Source organism: Aethalodelphis obliquidens, unplaced genomic scaffold (genome assembly GCF_003676395.1).
Source record: "Aethalodelphis obliquidens isolate GAN/ISIS:26980383/991018 unplaced genomic scaffold, ASM367639v1 scaffold3, whole genome shotgun sequence".
NCBI lineage: Eukaryota > Metazoa > Chordata > Mammalia > Artiodactyla > Delphinidae > Aethalodelphis > Aethalodelphis obliquidens.
Window position 1 is genome coordinate 11,560,360 of NW_020837947.1, and position 19,875 is coordinate 11,580,234.

Genomic DNA, 19,875 nt, shown 5'->3' on the forward strand with positions numbered 1-19,875 from the left:
AATGACCTCATCTCCCTCTATTTCTTCACAGAAATAAGGATAATAATCTCATCCACATAGGACTGTTGTGAGGAATAAATGAAACTGAATATAACTGTGAATGAATACCTTCCCAGCCCTTACTGTGGAAAGTAAGGGCTCTGAATCAAGGGTCTAGACTTTCAGCCTACATTTCTATGCCACCTTGGGCAAATCACCTCACCTTTATGGGAGTCACTTCCCAATTTTCTAAAGCTAGGAGGTAGATCAGATCAGATTATCTTACAGTTCCTTTTAATATAGCTATAACAGCAGGTGGCTGGGTTTTCCGTTGGGATTTCAATGGACTCCTCATTTCCAAATCATACCCACAGTTACTTGGCTTTCCATTAGATTTATTTTAAATTTACTATTCTGAGAAATATAAAATTTTATCATTCACTTGTGACCAATGAGCAATTCACAAAAAAACAGGGTTAGAAAAGCTAAATTCTCCCATCTATCAGAGAGATTTTTAATATCTTTCTTTGCTTTGTTGTTTTCCATCCTAGGCAAGTCATATGACCTCTCCACTGCACTGCTTAAAAAGCAGGCTCTGGACACAGAATTGTGAATTTAAATCCTGACTCTACCACTTTTTATCTGGGCAGCCTAGGGCAAATTGCTGAACCTCTCTAAGACTTAATCTTTTGTAACAATTAAGGAGATGATGGTCCTAAAGCACTCGGCTGTGAAGCCTGATACTTTGGAAAAGCTCAGTGAATGTTAGCTATTATCAGTATTATCATGTTTAATTTTCCTTCCCTTTCATCCTTCGTTTTCCAGTTGCTACAAAGAGAGGCTTGCAGGATGAAGGGGCAATAAGAAAAGTCTGGGGAGCTATGCAAGAGGCGACAAACAATACTCAATTCGTAGGCAGATTAGCAGAAAGAGCAGCCACCACACGCGTCAGGAAACTTAGATTGGATCTGGGTTCTACAGTTTTCTAGCTTTGTGAGTTTCATTACGGTATCTCACCTCTCTTTTTGTTTCCTCCGCTCTAAACGGAGGCTAGTAATATTTACCCTATTTATTTCACAACAGTGTTAGTGAAAGGTTCAAAAACAAGTATTTTATATACACGAAAACACTTCCTACAGCCTAAAGTACTAAACAAAGCGGTTTTTCTAATTGATGACATTTTGAAGGGACAGGAGTTGGGTTCTACTCTGGCTCTCTCACGAACAAGCTGTGCTGACGTTGTTTAACTCCTCTGGGCCGCATTCACCTGCCAGATAATTATAGCAGTAACTGCCATCTTTGACTGCGGCTTTACCACACAGCATGCACTGCTCTACGTTCTGGATCTACACGCCAGGTGACCTCTCTCAGCGCCACAATTAAAGCAGATATTATGTTCACTTAACAGATTAAAAGAAAAATAGTAACAATAAGGCCAAGAGAAGTTAGAAACCTGCTACCCCGCACCTGCAGTGCTGAGGTTCTAAAAACACCTAACCATAAGAGACTTATTAGCAATCAACAGTCTTGCCTCTAATCACCCGCGACCCCCCACAGAGAGGCTGTAGGTACGCCCATCCACCTGGAGAACTTCATCCACCAATCCCTGGATCCGACCCTCCCCGTTCCTGCCCAGGCCCCGCCTCGCCCCGCCCCCGCCCCGGGCCGCTCCGGCCACCGCCCAACCACTAGAGGCCCGGCGCCGTAGACGCCTCCCCCGCCCTCACGTGCGGAAACCAGCGTGTACCCAGACCTCACCGCGCTTAACCGGACGGGGAGCATGCGCCATGTGTTCGCCTGGACTTCCTGTTCGCGTCCCATCGCTTCCGGCGGGGTACGTCTGACCAATAAGGCAGGCCCGGAGGCGGGCCATAGTTCTACCCGGCTCTTCTCCCACCTTCACTTAAGGAACCGCGGGGAAGGACCTACGTGAGACCTGTGCGGCGGCGTCGGGGCTCATGGCCGCGTCCAGGACGCTCGGCACTTTCCGTCTCCCGCCGTTACCCACGATTCGAGAAATCATTAAGTTGTTTAGACTGCAAGCCGTGAAGCAGCTATCCCAGAATTTTCTCTTGGACTTGAGGCTGACAGGTGGATGGCTTATCAGTGCTCCCCGGATGTCTTCCCCCCGCGTCCCTGGGGCGTGGGTTGGGGGCGGGTCGCGCGGACCCTGCGGGCGGGTGACGGGGGTCAGGCACAGGCGTGTAATGGACTTAAGTCAGGCCCTTCTGCCGCTTTGAACTGAAAGAACTCCGGAGTCCCGCCGCCCAGGGAGGTGGAATGCGTTGTTTGCTTAGGAGTGTTTGCCGTGGGCTCTTGAAGGCAGGTTGTGCGGACGCCGAGCAAACACTAGGCGTAGAAGGGTTCGCGTTTCCTGAAAGGCGGTTTTGGAATTCGAGTCTCGGTGTCTTAACAATACGAAATACACTGCACGTGTTGACTAGGTTGGCTTTTTATGCAGTTAAATTAGAGCAGGGATTTTATCAGTAACAGTGTCGGAAGAGTGTCAGTTTCATGGGATTCGTTATTTAAACTTTTACCTGTTGAGTCTAATCCTCGAGGATTTTAGATTAAACCAGCCCCTATGTGCTAGAACTGAAGATGGGATATGAGAGTGAGCAAGGCGAAGCCTGTCCCCAAGGAGCTTACATTTTAGTCAGTTTACATTCCCACTCCTGAAGTAACATTTAAAGTACAATAAAATTCACCTGTTTGAAGCGCGCAGTGTGATACATTTTGACAAACGTGTATATTCGTTTAACCTCTACCACCGTTTCTGAGTGTTGGTCGTTCTAAAAGCTGAGACTTCAATAATACGATGTATATCAAATGTGTCCACTAGTTCACGGTTGGAGTACTTAACGTTTCTGAGGTTTTGATATTTCATTCTGTTTGGCCCCTCTTCAGAAACTGAAAGGATCAGTAGATCACACCCCGAAAGTTCATCTTTTAAATGAAGTACAGTCCACAAAGCATGGATAGGATGATTTATCTTTTGGACGTAGAATAGCAGTGTGGACAGGCCAGTAGCAGTATAACTGGGTAAAAATAGCTTAACGTGGTTTCAGTTTTCTCGTCTTAATTCGAGGAGAGCTCTACTATAAGAGCTTTAAAAGGTTACCCACCTCTCAGATTCTTTGCTTCTGGTGGTAAACCAGGACCAACCTTTTCTACTAGTCATTAGCCACATTCTAGGTATAGAGCACCGTTTTCAGGACTGAAAATACAGGTCTTTAAATTTCCAAAAGAATCCTTCATGTACATTTTTTCATGTGAGTCTTTATTCACCTTTAGGAATGAATTCTGGAATTTAGGTACTATTATTCCCTCTTCTATAGGAACCAAAGTGAAGGGAAATTAAGGTACTTGTGTGAGGTGAGAAGTTCAGGTGTGAGCAGAGCAAGATGGAAACCCAAGCGTAGTGAATTGACAGTGCCTCTTTGATAGTCATTTGTATTTGAATGTTTCTGAAAAGTTGAAGGTGGAACGACTGTCCTACCTACTGTGATAGCTCTCCATTAAAGAAATGAGAATATTAAATTCACGATACCTGTGCTTAATGCAGACTCTGTTCCCTCCGAGAGGCGTTGGTCTTTAGTGGAGGAAGGATTGGCTTTAGGATTTACACCTGAGCTGGAGTCCCTTCTCTTGCATTTGCTTTCTAGGTGACCTCACCCAAATAAAATAATAAACAAGGAAACCAGGAAGTCTAGAGAAGTTAAACTGGGATAGTAGCTCTTAGTTAATGTGCTGTAAGGATTTGCTGTGAGAAAGCATGTAAAGCACCTGTAATAAATAGGTGGTCAGTGGGTGCAAGTTTTCTCCTGGCACCCATTAAAGAGAAAACTATTTTTGGATGGTTGAGAGCCTGTTTTTGCCTCTAAGCCTACAAGGCTTGGTTATCAATAATAGAAGCAAAAATGAGACTGTGCGGTATCAGTGAACAATGCAATGGAGTGCTGGTATGTTTTCAGTGGCTAAATTTCCACTATCCCAGGAAGCCCAATTGCTTGGATTTTAATATCTCAGTCAATAAAACCAGTCTGTTGTTTGTTTTCCTAGAAGTGATGGTTGCTGGCAGTGAATCCTCAGTAATCTGCTTTTCCATGATTTCTTAAGGTCTGCTTACTTAGATCGATTAATTAAAAAATGAATTTTCTCACATCAACTTGCACGTTTGCAAAGCTTAAAAAACCTCCACTGCTAAATGTCACTTTTTCCTGAAAATAACCGAGAATCCAAGTTTCTGCAAGTCCTCTCAGCTAGGAACTTGCTGCCATTGCCATACTGACCACCAGCTAGATGCCTGCTAGTAAAAGTAGAGGCTGCCGGCCCTTTCCGCTTCTGGAGTTTTAACTTGCAGCACTGGAAATTCTGAGTGCGAAACTCATCTTGCTTATTCAGATATTCAGCGTGCAACAACTAGAGAAGTGGTGCTTGCTTTTCCAGGCAGTTCTTCCTAGGAATTGATTGGTTTGGCAGAGGAATGGGTAGAAAAGACCATGTCGGCTAAATTTACGTTAAGGAAATTTGTTATGGTAATCTTATTTTTATTAAGGGTTTGGTACAATTCACCAGTTATATGGTAGAATATTGAATGGCCACTATATGTTGGTTTAGGTTCAGCGTTAAATAATGGGATAAATATTCTATATATTATATATAAAAGATTAGTTGATTGAGTAATTGCTGATAAGAATTTGTGTAGATTATTTTTCTTTTTAAATTCCATATGTTGAAATTTGCCAAGCTAATCGACTGAAACTTTCTTTTCTCTAGATAAAATTGTAAGGAAAGCTGGCAGTCTGACAAATGCTTATGTTTATGAAGTGGGCCCTGGGCCTGGGGGAATCACAAGATCCATTCTCAATGCCGGTGTTGCTGAACTTCTGGTGGTTGAAAAGGATGGTCGATTTATTCCTGGATTACAGGTGAGATACTTGGTGTCTTTTTTAGGAGGCAAAAACTCAACATAAATCTTCAAACAACACTTCTTAAACCCCAGGGTATCCAAGGATTCTGTAGTTTGCTCCTCAAAGTGCAGCTCTCCAGGCTTCGTTCCAGAGATTGATTCCATAGTCTGCAGTGCTATAGGAATCTGCATTTCTAGCCAGCATGCCCACATGAACTGTTGGCCACAGCTTGAATAAACCTGCTTTATGCATTGATACTAAACAAACTAATTGCCTTGTGTGACCTTTTTTTAATCTACCAATAGCTGTGCATGTCATGGCCCATTTTTTCAAAAATAAGTAAAACTAAGTAATGCCAATACTGACTTCTGAGAACCTCATTTAAATTCAGAAAATCATGTCTACAAGCAAAAGCTGAAGACATATGCCTCATTGAGAGAGACTAATTGTTAAGCTTAGGCATTTGTGTAAGGATTTTTTTTTTTTTTTTTTTTTGCGGTACGCGGGCCTCTCACCGTTGTGGCTTCTCCCGTTGCGGAGCACAGGCTCCGGACGCGCAGGCTCAGCGGCCGTGGCTCGCAGGCCCAGCCGCTCCGCGGCATGTGCGATCTTCCCGGACCGGGGCACGAACCCGTGTCCCCTGCATCGGCAGGCGGACTCTCAACCACTGCACCACCAGGGAAGCCCTGTGTAAGGATTTTTTAAGTGAAGAAATTAAGTTGTACCGTTGTACATGTAGACTTACGATGAGGTTTAAATGAAATGATACATGCATCTAAAACAGTAGGTGATGTCATATGGGAAATACTTGAAGGAATTGGGTGTGTTTCAACAGGAGAAGAGAAGCTTTGAGTGAGGGGATTGACAGCTGCCTATGAGAGGTTGTGGTGGGGGAGGATCAGCTTGTTTTTGTTTTCTCTAGAAGGGAACTAAAACAGGTAACTGAGGGAGGCAGATGTGAACTTAAAATGAGGAGGGACTTATATTTTTGAAACAGTGGCAAACAGTGAAACAGATTATATCAGGGATCTTGTAAAGGGAATTTTTCCTGGGGGGCACTTAATGCACTTAAAAGAGTCTTTGTTTGATTCCTCTGCAATTCTGAAACTTTAAAAGAGCCCTTAGCCTTTAGTTCATATGAGTAGCAATTTATTAGGCGAGTCCAGCAGAATAATAAAATTATCTACATTGTTACTTTCATACAAGAGGACATATTGGTTTAAAATTAGGACGTTCTGATACTTTTGTATGTATTGATGGATAAATGTTTAATTTCCGCCGGAACAGTTAGAAAAGATTTGTTTGAAAATCTAGGGCTTTGTGTTCATGCCTCTGAATTTTTTTAAAAACCTAGTGATTTTTTCTCATTATTTTGCTATTTCTAGTTTTTATGCTTTAAACAATTATGTATTTAGTTTCATCTAATTTTGCCAGCCTTTATTGATAGAGTTGGTTTCAGATTTATAACTTTATTTGAGGAAAGAGCGGTGTATCGGTGGGAGGTGGAAGTGATGATATTGTTATTTTTGGTGAGAGCATAAGGTGATAAAAAGCAACTGAATAACACTATGTAATTCCCTGCAGGTTTATTTATCTAACCCTTTTGTGGGCATAGAGAAGAAGACTCATCTGACCTTTTTCCCCTTAAAGGGACATCTTAACCCTAAATCTCACCCTCTCTTATGTGTAATTCTTTCTCATTAGGCAGGGAGGTGAATCACATTTCTCATCGCCGGCTTAATTTATATATTCTCCTCTCTGATCTCAACTAAAGATCTTTGAAGGCAGACTAAAACACAACTGTACTCTTCTCCCCTGCCCACCCCCACCACTTACGCAAGTCCCTGCATTCCTAACCTCTGCCTTGTCTTATTTGTCTCATGAGATTTATTATCGTCTGACACACTATGTTCTTCTTTGTTGTCAGTCTCACCCCGTGGAATGTAAGCGCCATGAGGGTAGAGAGTTTTGTTTGGTTTGTTCCCTGACATGTAAGAGTGCCTGGCACATAGCAGGTGTTCAGTAGTGTCTCACGTGGGAGATAAATAAATGTCTCTCTGTCTTTGTAGGGATCTATCTAATTAGCTGATTAAATGTGTTATTTAATGGTGAAAGTGAATAATTGTGTAGCATTGATTATCAAAAGCGTTTTGTGCTTTTTTTTCCTAACCATGAAGGTTGATTTCAAGGTAAATTACTGTGCAAGAAATGTGTATTTGACTTCTTTTTTGTTTCTGTAGAAGAGGCAAAATTAATTTTTAGTGTCTTATGTGCAGGAAAGGAATTTACGTTAAAAAGAAATGTTGGGTACTAAAATATGAAATAGACTTCTTTTTCCTGTAAAGAATGTTTCAATATGTAAAACCACTTTCTTTTAGAGGTACTAAATTAATCATAAAACTCAGTGAAGGCAGAAGGAGAGTGATCTATTTTAAGGATTCCATTTTAGTGATATCTAAGCTAATAGAATTACTTTTTAAAGAAATTGTAATAATTTATAAGATGTCTGCTAGCTGAAAGTATGTCATTTGTAGCTTAATTCAATTCTTAAAATATTATCACGAGGCAGCCTAAGGGAAAGAACATAGTGATAACATAGGTTTCACCATCAGCATGTTGTAATGTAAGAAAACATGTCTAATACGTGGAAGCATTATAGTCTGAGTTTGTAGCGAAGAACAGACTGTTAGCATCAAATGGCTTGTGTTCACTTCAGGCTGTACCGTTTACTATTTATATGACTTTGGGTAGGTAACTATCTCTCTGTGCCTTGGTTTGCTCATAGGATTGCTATGGATTAAATGAATGCCTTATCTTAGTGGGCACTCAATACATTTTTTTTTTTTAAAGAAGATGTTGGGGGTATGAGTTTATTAATTTATTTATTTTTCTGTGTTGGGTCTTCGTTTCTGTGCGAGGGCTTTCTCTAGTTGTGGCAAGCGGGGGCCACTCTTCATCGCGGTGCGCGGGCCTCTCACTATCATGGCCTCTCTTGTTGCGGAGCACAGGCTCCAGACGCGCAGGCTCAGTAGTTGTGGCTCACGGGCCTAGTTGCTCTGCGGCATGTGGCATCCTCCCACACCAAGGCTCGAACCCGTGTCCCCTGCATTAGCAGGCAGATTCTCAACCACTGCGCCACCAGGGAAGCCCTCAATACAATTTTTGATATAAGTAATCAATTAAATTATCATCCCCATGCCTTGGGCACTTTTGGTAATTAAGGATTGTTCATGAGACTGCTAATCTGGAAAGAGGTATAAGAGAAAAGTAATGTTATTCCTTTGGAGCAGTAGAAAATCCCCAGTGCTGTGGAAACATTGGGACTACTCATCAAACTAGTATTGGACATGTGGAGTTTCTTTCTCTCTTACTGTGGTTGCATTTTCTTGTGATTATGCATAAAACTTAGTTTTTATCATGTAAAGTTTATCAATGTTTTTTTTAATTTGATGCTTTTTACACCTTAGTTTTAAAATAATTGGCCAAAACTAAGAATTTCTCCTACATTTTCTTTTGGATGTTTTATCTGGATGTGGAATCTTAAAAAAACAACAACAACAAAACAAAAGTGAACTCATAGAGAGAACAGATTGGTGACTGCCAGAGGCTGGGGGTTGGGCTTGGGTGAACTGGGTGAAGTTAGTCGAAAGGTACAAACTTCCAGTTATAAGTCCTGGGGATGTAATGTAGAGCATGCTGACTACAGTTAATACTGTACTGTATATGTTAAAGTTGCTAAGAGAATGAATCTTAAAAGTGCTCATCAAAAAAAAAAAAGTGCTCATCACAAGAAGAAAAGTTTGTGTGTGGTGATAGTTTCACAGTGTACACATATATCTAATCATTATGTTGTGCCCCGGAAACTAACGTAACGTTATATGTTAATTGTATCTCAGTTTTTTAAAAGTTGAATGCTAATTGAGTTGAAAGCTTATTTCCTGAATAATGTACAAATTCTTAGAATCATAAGCAACATAAGATCCAGTGGTTTTCAAAGTTCAGTTGACCCTAGAACAACATGGATTTGAACTGCAGTGGTCCACTTATACACAATTGTTTTTTCAGTAAATACATGCAGTACTACACGATCCGAGGTTAGTTGAATCTGAGGTTGAACAGGTACAGAGGGCTGATTATGGGACTTGAGTATCCATGAATTTAGGTATTCTCAGCAGGTCCTAGAACCAATCCCCTGCAGATACCAAGGGATGATTGTAAATGGGAAGGAGAAAAATAAAATCCCTCTCCAATTTTCCAAGTGTTGATTAAGTAGAGACCTTAATTTGGTAGTTAGAGTGCCTCCTCGTTGGTTTGCTCTAGGTGAGCTAAATTATAAACTCTGCCAGAACTTGCTCTCCTCTTGTTCTAAACATTCCACGACAAAACAAAAATAACAGTGAAAGGCAGAAGTCTCACTTTGATCTTCTTTTTGCACAATGAGAGGAACATGAACCTTGAAAATCTACAAATCTACAGTTTGGAGTAAAATATTACAATAAATCCCTGTGAATCACTAGGTAATGTTAGTTCCTTACAATGAGCAGAAAAATTATGAAGGTATCTCTAAAATATTTTCAGTAAGGAAACTTTAGACACTAATCTTCGCGAGATCATTCTAACTCTAAATTCTCAAAATGGAGTCAATATGATTTGCTTCCCCCTTACCCCCTATAAGTGCATGAAATTTTAGCACTCAAATTTAACGCATGTTTCAGAGTCACAGTACTTTGAGAAATTAAAAAAAAAAAAAAAGCCAAAACCCAAACTAAGAATTTCTCCTGTCTTCTAGAAGTTTCATAGTTTTAACTTTCACATGTAGGCCTATGACACATTTTGAGTTAACTTTTGTATATATTGTGATGTAAGGGTAAAGATTTTTTTTTGCACCATTTGTTGAGAATATTGTCTTTTCCTCACCGAGTTGCCTTGTTACTGTTGTCAAAAATCAATTAGCTTTATGTGTGCTGGTCCATATCTGGACTTCCAATTCTGCTTTATTGATCTATAGGTCTGTCTTTTCACCAATACCAATCTGTGTTGATTACCGTAGCTTTATAGTAAGACTTGAGAGCAGGTCATGTAAGTCTTCCAACCTTGTTCTTCTTTTTCAAAATAGTCTTTGCTATTCTAGATCCTTTGCATTTCCAAATAGTTTTAAAATCATATTGGCAATTTCCACTTTGAAAAAAAAAAGCCTCATGTGATTGCGATTGGATTAAAACTGTAGATCACTTTAGGGAGAACTGGCATCTTAATAGTATCGTCTTCTGATGCATGAACGTGACATGTTGCCCCATTTATTAGGTTTTCTCTAATTTCTCATGGCCGTGTTTTATTGTTCTCAGTAGACAAGTCTTGCACACCTTTTCTTAGATTTACCCTTAACTATTTCATATTCTTTGATACTGTTGTACATGGTATTGGTTTTTAATTTTAACTCAAAGTTGTTTGTTGTTACTATGTAGAAATACCATTTTTTTTTTTAGATATTGACTTTGTATTCCTACAACCTTGCTATACTCACTTATTAGTAGCTGTTTTATAGATTTCCTTAGTATTGTCTGCATATATTAATATTTAATCTGCAAATAAAGACAGTTTCACCTCCTCCATTCCAATCTATTTGTCACTGTTTTTCTTCATCTTGCACTAACACCTACAGTACAGTGTTTAACAGAAGTGGTCGGAGTGAACATCCTTGTCTTTCTCGGGTCTTAGGGAAAAAGCATTCAGACTCTTAACCATTGAGTATGATGTTAGTTGTAGGTTTTTCCTGGATCTCCTTTTTCTGGCTGAAGAAGGTCCCTTCTGTTCCTAGTTTGCTGAGAAGTTTTTTGTTTGTTTTAAATAATGAATGGATATTGGATTTGCAAGAATACTTTTTCTGAGTTTTTGAGATGATCGTATGGTTTTCTTTTTTAATTAACATAGCAAATTATATTGATTTTTCTAATGGTAAATAAACCATCTGTAGAATCTGTAATGATGTCACCTCTCTCATTCCTGATGTTGGTAATTAGCATATCTCTCTTTACTGCTCAGTCTGGCTACAGAGTAGTCAACTTTATTGATCTTAAACAAAAACAGCTCTGGAATCACTGATTTTTCTCTATTTTCTTATTTCATAGATTTCTGCTCTGAAATTTTTGTTCCTCTTGCTTTGGGTTTAATTTGTTCTTTCTATAGTTTAAGGTGGAAACAAGTCATTGATTTGAAGCCTTTCTTATTTTCTTATAGGTGTTAGTACAATAAATTTCCCTCTCAGTACACCTTTAGGAGAATCTCACAAATTTTGATATGTTGTTTTCATTTTCATTGCATTCAGAATACTTTCTAATTTCCTTTTTCTTAATATTTTTTGAGATATTAAAGAAAGACTTCAGCTCAAATTTCCCTTATAGTTTCTTATTTGACTTGTGGATTATTTAGAAGTGTATCATTTAGTTTGCAAATTTGGGGGCTTTTCAGACCTCTTTCTGTTATTCTAGTTTAATTCCATTGTAATCAGAGAACATACTTTGCATGAGTTGAATCATTTTTTATTAATTCAGACTTGTTCATGGCATGTGGAATATGATCTGTCTTGGTAAACGTTTCTTGAAAAGAATATGCGTTCTGCTGTTGTTGGATGCAGCATAAATTTCAATTAGGTCAGTTGGCATTACTCACGTCTTCTATCTCCTTAGTGATTTTCTGTCTACTTGTTCAATCATTTATTGAGAGAAAGGTATTGAAATCTTGTACTCTAATTGCAGATTTGTCTGTCTCTCCTTGCAGTCCTATCAGTTTTTGTTTCACCTAGTTTTAAACACCGTTTTTAGGTGCATAAACATTTAGGATTGTTATATCTTTGTTATGGGTTGGCTTCTTTATCATTTTGAAATGAACTTCCTGATCCCTGGTGATATTCTTTCCTCTGAAATCTACATTGTCTGGTATTAATATAGCCATTCCGTCTTTCTTTTGATTAGTGTTAGAATGGTATATCTTTTCCACCCTTTTTACCTATTTCTGTTTTTATATTTTAAGTGTGTTTCTCAGAGGCAAGTGTGTAGTGGATCTTGCATTTTTCCCACCCACCCAGGCCATCTCTGCCTTATGTATTAGTTTTCTATTGCTGCTGTAACAAATTACCACAAATTCAGTAGCTTAAAATGACAAATTTTTATCTTACAGTTCTGGGTGTCAGAAGTCTAAAAGCAAGGTCAGCAGGGCTGTATTCTGCTGGAGGCTTCAGGGGAGAATGTTTCCTTGCCTTTTTCAGCTTCTAGAGGCCACCTGCCATCATTAGCTCATGTACCTCTCACTTCTACATCTCTACTATTGCCTCTAATCCTGCCTCTCATCACCTTTGTGATTACATTGGGCCCACTTGGATAATTTAGGCTTATTTCCCCATCTCAAGATTTTTTTTTTTTTTTTTTGTGGTACGCGGGCCTCTCACTGTTGTGGCCTCTCCCGTTGCGGAGCACAGGCTCCGGACCCGCAGGCTCAGCGGCCATGGCTCACGGGCCCAGCCGCTCCGTGGCATGTGGGATCCTCCCGGGCCGTGTCCCCTGCATCGGCAGGCGGACTCTCAACCACTGGGCCACCAGGGAAGCCCTGCTGTCATTCTTATCTTTGCTTCTGGCTTTTTTCTCTGGCTGTTTTTAAGATTTTTTTCTTTATCACTGGTTTTGAGCATTTTCATCATGATATGCCTCGGTGTCATTTTCTTCATGTTTCTTGCGCGTGGGGCAGTGAGAGCTTCTTGGATCTGCAGGTTTTCCTGCACTTCCTGTTGTCCAGTGTCTGAATATTATTGCCTCAACTATTTTGTCCGTTTCTCATTTAAGGCAAAAGAATGTATCTGGTCTCCTATATTTCATCTCGACCAGAGTAAGAAGCTCTAGGAGTCTTCCTAACCGTTAAGTTATGTGTTTATTTCATGGAATTTTGGAGATAGTAAGGCATTGATTATTGTTAGTATTACCTCTGGGATTTTATAGTAGGTAAATAGAGTGATTATTTCTTGATAGGCAAAGTAGAGAGTTCATGGCATTGAGAATCAAATAGGCTGATGTTCAAATATCATATATGTCACTCACTAGCTTTGTGACCCTGAGCTTGCCTTTGAACCTTTTGTAGCTTCAGCGTTCTCATCTGCAGCATGGGAATGATAGTTATCTTTTGTGGTTATTACAAGGATAGATAGAAATTTATGTAAAGAGCCAGGCCTATTGCCAGTAGTCAATAAACGGTTGCTATTATAATTATTCTCCTTCCCTGTCGTCTTGTAAAGGGACATATAAAGTAATCTAGTCATCCTGACAAAAGGAGCTGTTTTTAATCAGAGGTAGTAGAATTTTGAAATTCTTTCATTGCTAGCAAATTTTAAATAAGGAGGACTTTCTGTTATGATAATTACATACTTTACACATGTAAGTTACTTGATATAGCTATAACCATAGTTAATCATAACATAGACAGCACTCAACCAATTAGCAAAAGGTGACTTACAGCCAAAGTGATTTCCTAGTCCACTGTAAGTCGTAAGTACAGAGACCAATGCTAGAAGCAGACCCACTGACAAGAGCAAGAAGTAACAATTATTACTGTGGCAGAAAAGCTATAAAAAGCAAATATAAAACTGAAAAAAAGCACAGCACTAAGGGATCATAACCATTGAGGCCTTTGCTCTCCAGGCAACAGTGACCCAAGTCATCAAGAAAAGGGTGACATTGGGTGCATTGTTCGTGGGTTAGGAAGAGAATTGTGCAATACAGTTTAGAAAGATTTCCACCTGTATGTTTCTGTTTAAGAAATGTTAACACCTAAAGGAGTTACATTGGTTGAATAGAAAATTTATTAAATCAAACATCTAATTCCTTGATGAGTCTGAGTGAGTGAGTTTCTACTGTACATGTTCTGGTCCTGTTTAAAAAGCAAAGCAGGCTGACTTTTTGAAATCATGCTGTAATCTTCACCCTTAGAAAAGTCATTTGTAACATTATCTTAAATTCCTTTTGAATAATAGCATTAGTCTTTTCTCTGTGTTCTATATAATAAAAAAAACTTTTTTTCACCTATTGTGTTTCATACTGTAGATTCATTATCATATAGTTTGCCTAACAGTTTTGTCCAGCCCTTATTTCAACAGTGTTTGGGTTCCTACTTTGTGGCAAGTTAGAAGGAAGGTAATATCACTGGGCTGGGTAATTAATCTTTAGCCCACTGTACAGTGTTGGCTGCCATGAGCCACTCACCATGAGAAGGTGGCATGAGAAGCCCCTCACCATGAGAAGCCCCTCACCATGAGAAAATGGCTATTTGATACAGTTTTTCTCAAGGAATTGGTAATTGGGCATAAGTACCTTATAATTGGGTATAAGTTCTTTCCTCATCAAATTAGATCACCAGCAAACTATCTAGTTAGACCATAGCTGCTTGCCCCCCACAGAAAGCATTCACTAAGACCTTGACTTGTTAGAGGAGAGAGATTTTTCGGTGACCATGTGAAGAATACTTTTGCATTTTGTTTTCTCACTTTTATTAAAGGCATTCTCTGTTTGTTCCTTGTACCCTTTACAAAACTTAATACCAGAAAAACACATGATCTCTTGGAAACTGGGTATAATTACCTCCAATACTGAGTGAAAATGATATAATTCAGTATGTCAGCTGTGAGATCTAACATCTCCAGGATTGTCACGATGTAAAGCTCTCACGATTTACATGCATGTTTCTCCTGTCATGGTTTGGCTTTCTTTCTTCTTTTACAGCCTTATTTAATGAATATTTTTTACTCAAAGCTTACTCATGCCTCATTTTGGAAGAATATAGGATTGGAAACTAAAATAAAAATGATAGAATAATTTGAGTGTCTGTATAAATACCCATTTGGCTGTAATCAAGTGTGTGCATTCATAGTCAGCTGTGCCTTTGAGCACATCATGAGGCAACACCTCCAATGTTTCGAAGTGTTATTCTTGAAGGGTTGTAATAGTGATCTTTCCCACCCCTTCGTCATTCCCCAAACATCATTATGACAATGAAAACATTTTCCTCTATTAGTGGTTAGTTAGAAGGTCTTTCTGTGTCATTGCTGAATATCATCAGGTGTTGAAATGGCTGCTGTCTGTAATCATACTGTTGTTTCAGTTTGTATAGCATTTTCTTTTTTTTGGCCTCCATAATTGTTTCAGGGCCTTGCCATAAAACTGAACACCAGCATTCATTCCTTCTGCAGTGGGGAGTGGGAAAGGGGAAGATTAAGCTACAGAGTGGTCCTGGAAAAGGTAGACCTTTTAAAGAACAGGACGACTTGCTGTTTCACTGACTGACACTTAAGCCTGAAGGGGAATCCAAAAAAAAAAAAGCAACTTTAAACTTAGAAAAGGAAGGTGAATGTGTATTATATCAGGTTTCTGGCATGCAGCTGTGTGTGTCAAGGTGGAAAAAATTAACATTTCAAACTTGGTTGAGTTATCAGAGCATGTAAATTAATGCCAAAAAGCAAAATTTACATTGTTTTAATCTTAATTACTGATAACTTCATTACTTTCTGTATATTGACATGTGAAACATAAGCTTTTAGTTCTGCCTCTTCGTTTTTGGTATGCTTATTTGTTTTAATTATGTGAAGCATAATTATAGAAAAAAATTTTAAGTTCTTCATTGATGGTAAATGCTATCATTAAATACACAGTTTTTATACAGTAAGAACCTGTCCCATAGAGAGCTATCTCCTTTTTTATTTTTATGGTATATTGAGGTTATTATATTTTCTAAGATTAATTGTCTGGAACTCATCAGATTAAGTTTTAGCAAATCATGGTAACTTAAAATAATCCCTGAGTACCTTAATATCAGAGGTGCGCAATTATTTTTGCTGAACTACCATGGCTAAATGTATCAAAGCAGATGATTCCCAGACTTAAAATGTTTAGCCTCTAATTAGTATATGCATTTCAGCTATGCATTTCTCAACTTCTAATTGATTTATCAGTGAAATAAATCTTTGCAAGTTTCTGGACCCTACAAATTTTGGGAGCCCCAAATCTCACAGGCTAGGAGAGGAGTATTCCAGCTTCACAGAAAACTGAATGCCATTTGAGCATTCACTTATTCATTCACTTATCAAATATAATGAAGCACTACTATGTACTGTTGCAGCTGCAGGGGATATTAAGGTAGATAAGAAACAGGTGCCCTTAAGGGACCTATGTTGTTGCAGGGAAAAGAAACTTAAATATACATAATTGTAATACACAGTGCTCTAAAGAAGCATGTGCAAGGCACATTGTTGCCCCAAAGGTGTAAGTGATCTACAACTGGGTGCCCTGGTCCATGTCTCCTCTCTGGCTTCTGTGGTGGTGCTTTCGTCCTTCCTCAGTTGCCTCAGTTAGTGAAGAGGAGAGTTAGGAAAATTAGTTAGCTTTAATTGAGCTAGAGAAGAAGGTCCAAGGGATGCTCAGGGCAAAAGTTCCTTGAATTGGAGCCAAGGTTCTCTGAGCTCCCTGAGATGAGATTTAATGTGGGTAGAGGGTTACCTCTTCCTTTGTAACCTACTTTAGATGTGTTTGTTTTCATCGATTTTAGTCACTCCTGCATGTTGAGCTTTATAAGCTCAGGGACTGTATCTGTTTTTTTTGTTGCTGTTTGTTTTTTAACTAAGGACTTAAAGAATCAAGTTTTGTGTTGGGTCCAGGGCACTTAACACAATGCAAATTTATAGATGGCTTAGCTGGAAGGCTCTTTTTAGTTAGGTGCCAGCACTTCAGTATTGTAAGGGCATTTCTTAAGATGTGATGTGAAGATGGATGAGATGGAGGGAAAAAAAAAGAGATTAAGGAAAGAGTACGTTTTTCCTTTATTTATTTTTCTTTTTTTACTGAGAAAAACTGAAGGAAGAGGAAGGAAAGCAAATAGTGGAAGGTAGAAATAGGCTGGGAGGTAGCTTTTGTTAAAACATGCAGGGTGGGCTTCCCTGGTGGCGCAGTGGTTGAGAGTCCGCCTGCCGATGCAGGGGACACGGGTTCGTGCCCTGGTCTGGGAAGATCCCACATGCCATGGAGCAACTGGGCCCGTGAGCCATGGCTGCTGAGCCTGCGCGTCCAGAGCCTGTGCTCCACAGCGGGAGAGGCCACAACAGTGAGAGGCCCGCGTACCACAAAAAAAAAAAAAAAAAAAAACCCATACAGGGTAATTCATTAGGTTGCAAGTGCCTGGGGATCAGAAGTACTTTAGGGGTACTCTGGTCAAGGAAGTGATTCAGACTCTGCCACGGACAGCTTGGCGACAACACATGACTTTCTGCTTGTTTGACTCTAGTCGTCGATTAAGTTAAAGATCTTGGTAATATGTAGAATCCTTTGTATATATTTAGGCTACAAAGATTTAGTTGAATTAAGCCCATCTCTCCTATGATTTGCTCCTAATTAATTCTCCGTATTTCATTATAATGTCCTTAGTCTCTAATTTATTTTTTATCAATAATTTTTAATTGAAGTATAGTTGGCTTACAATGTTGTGTTAATTTCTGTTGTACGGCAAACTGATTCGGTTATACATACATATACATTCTTTTTTATATTATTTTCCATTATGGTTTATCATAGGATATTGAATATAGTTCCCTGCTACACAGTAGGACCTTGGTGTTTATCCATCCTACGTATAATAGTTTGAATCTGCTAACCCCAAACTCCCAATCCTTCCATTCCCCACTCCCCCTTCCTCCCTTGGCAACCACCAGTCTGTTCTCTATGTCCGTGATTCTGTTTGTTTCAAGATAGATTCATTTGTGTCATATTTTAGATTCTACATGTGTTACCATATGCTGTTTGTCTTTTTCTTTCTGACTTCACTTAGTATGATAATCTCTAGTTGCATCAGTGTTGCTGCAAATGGCATTATTTCGTTCTTTTTTGTGGCTGAGTAATATTCCATTGTATATATGTACCACATCTTCTTTATCCATTCATCTGTCAATGGACATTTAGGTTGTTTCCATGTCTTGGCTATTGTGAATAGTGCCACTATGAACATTAGGGTGCGTGTATCTTTTTGAATTATAGTTTTGTCTGACTATATGCTCAGGAGTGGGATTGCTGGGTCATATGGTGATTCTATTTTTAGTTTTCTAAGGAACCTCCATACTGTTTTCCACAGTGACTGCACCAACTTACATTCCCACCAACAGTGTGGGAGGGTTCCCTTTTCTCTACACCCTCTCCAGCGTTTGTTATTTGTAGACTTTTTAATGATGGCCATTCTGACCGGTGTGAGGTGGTACCTCATTGCAGTTTTGATTTGCAGTTCTCTGATGAGCAGTGTTGAACATCTCTTCATGTGCCTATTGGCCATCTGTATGTGTTCTTTGGAGAAATGTCTGTTTAGGTCTTCTGCCCATTTTTTGATTGGGTTTTTTTGTTGTTGTTGAGTTGTATGAGCTGTTTGTATATTTTGGAAATAAGCCCTTATGGGTCACATCGTTTGCAAATGTTTTCTCCCATTCTGTAGGTTGTATTGTTAATGGTTTCCTCTGCTGTGCAAAAGCTTGTAAGTTTGATTAGGTCCCATTTGTTTATTTTTGGTTTTATTTCTGTTGCCTTGGGAGACTGCTTAGTCTGTAATTTAAAAAGACAGGTAAGAGTTGAGTTTTTGCTAAATCTGTACAGAAATACAAGTCATTCTGCGGGTCAGAATTAAGATAATGTATTATTTGTGATGTTATAAGCTATTGTTATACTAGTATCTGCCACTATCCCCAGTCATTCTTATGTGTTGAAAGTCAAACACCACAGTTGCCTGTTGCAGTGGACACAGCATGCTATTAGTTCATTAATGATCATTCTTAGTCTGGCTTTTCAGATTTATTTAACGATGCACAGACTTGAAGAAAAAAATTAGTTCTACTCTTCTCCAAAGTGTATGAGCTCATTTTATTGACCTTTTTGTAAACTAGATGCTTTCTGATGCAGCACCTGGAAAACTGAGAATTGTCCATGGAGATGTCTTGACATTTAAGATAGAAAATGCTTTTCCAGAAAGTCTCAAAAGACAGTGGGAGGATGGTAAGTGACTTTGGGTTGGTTTTCTTATTTTCTTTTGTAATTATTTAGATCACAAATATTTATGTTATTTATTATACATTATAAATGTTTATTATATATTTATATTAAAAATTAAATGACTAGAATTAAATAGGTAATGCGCATTGCAGTTTTTTTCTGCTTTTCCACTTTGTTCCAAAGTAAGATAAAGTAATTTGATTTTATAATTCTAATTTATTTACCCGATATTTTTCAAATATTTTGGGTTCTGTTCAAATAAACTTTCTATTTTTATGATACCATGTAAGGATGGAATGAACTATAAAGTGTTACTTTTTCCAAGTGGTGAAAAAAGAAGTGTTTTAGTGAACCAAGCTGTACCCACACCTTTCTAACTTTATTTCCATTGTCTTTCACATTCAATGACTAACCAAGGTGCTCTTCATTCACAGACAGTGTTTACTGGGTACCTGCTATGTGCCAGCTCCTTGGAATACATAGATAAATGGGGTGTGTTTCGTGCCCATAAAACCCCTCAGAACACCTGGAGGAGCGATTCTGGCATGCCCCCACGGCTGCCCCCCTTGTCTCTGGCCGCTGCACGCCAGGCTCCCACTGTCCTCTTCTCGGCACCAGCCTTCAGGTTTCTGCCTGCCCAGCCCGTCACAGACACAGTGACAACCGACCTAACTGCCTGCTTCAATCCATCTCAGGTTCCCTGGCATTAATCTGTTACTCTCTTCTAGACTATTTCTCTGCTCCTGTCTTCCTGATACCAGGCGCTCCTATTCCTCCTTTTACATTGTTGGGAGCTTTCTCTAAGTATTCTTTGCTGGTGGTTATTTTTCCAGCCACATCTTACATGTTGTTTCTGAGCTGGGGGGGAGGGGTGGAACCTGCTGTTCTCATGCAGCAGGTTTGCCTGGATTACTCCTCCCCTGTGGTTT

The 19,875-nt window shown here is 39.2% G+C and overlaps 1 protein-coding gene across 2 annotated transcripts in view; it reads left to right on the forward strand.

The window, feature by feature from the left end:
• The first annotated feature begins 1,868 nt into the window (after nucleotides 1-1,868).
• The window catches only part of TFB1M (transcription factor B1, mitochondrial), a 58,831-nt gene continuing 40,824 nt past the window's right edge, over nucleotides 1,869-19,875 (forward strand). For both annotated transcript variants that reach the window (XR_003427958.1, XM_027082882.1), the window contains exons 1-3: nucleotides 1,869-2,070; nucleotides 4,759-4,910; nucleotides 18,841-18,949. Coding sequence is in view for 1 of the 2 variants with exons in the window: in XM_027082882.1 (XP_026938683.1) it covers nucleotides 1,938-2,070; nucleotides 4,759-4,910; nucleotides 18,841-18,949 (394 nt within the window). In the remaining variant the exon portion in view is untranslated. The remainder of the gene's footprint in view (nucleotides 2,071-4,758; nucleotides 4,911-18,840; nucleotides 18,950-19,875) is intronic.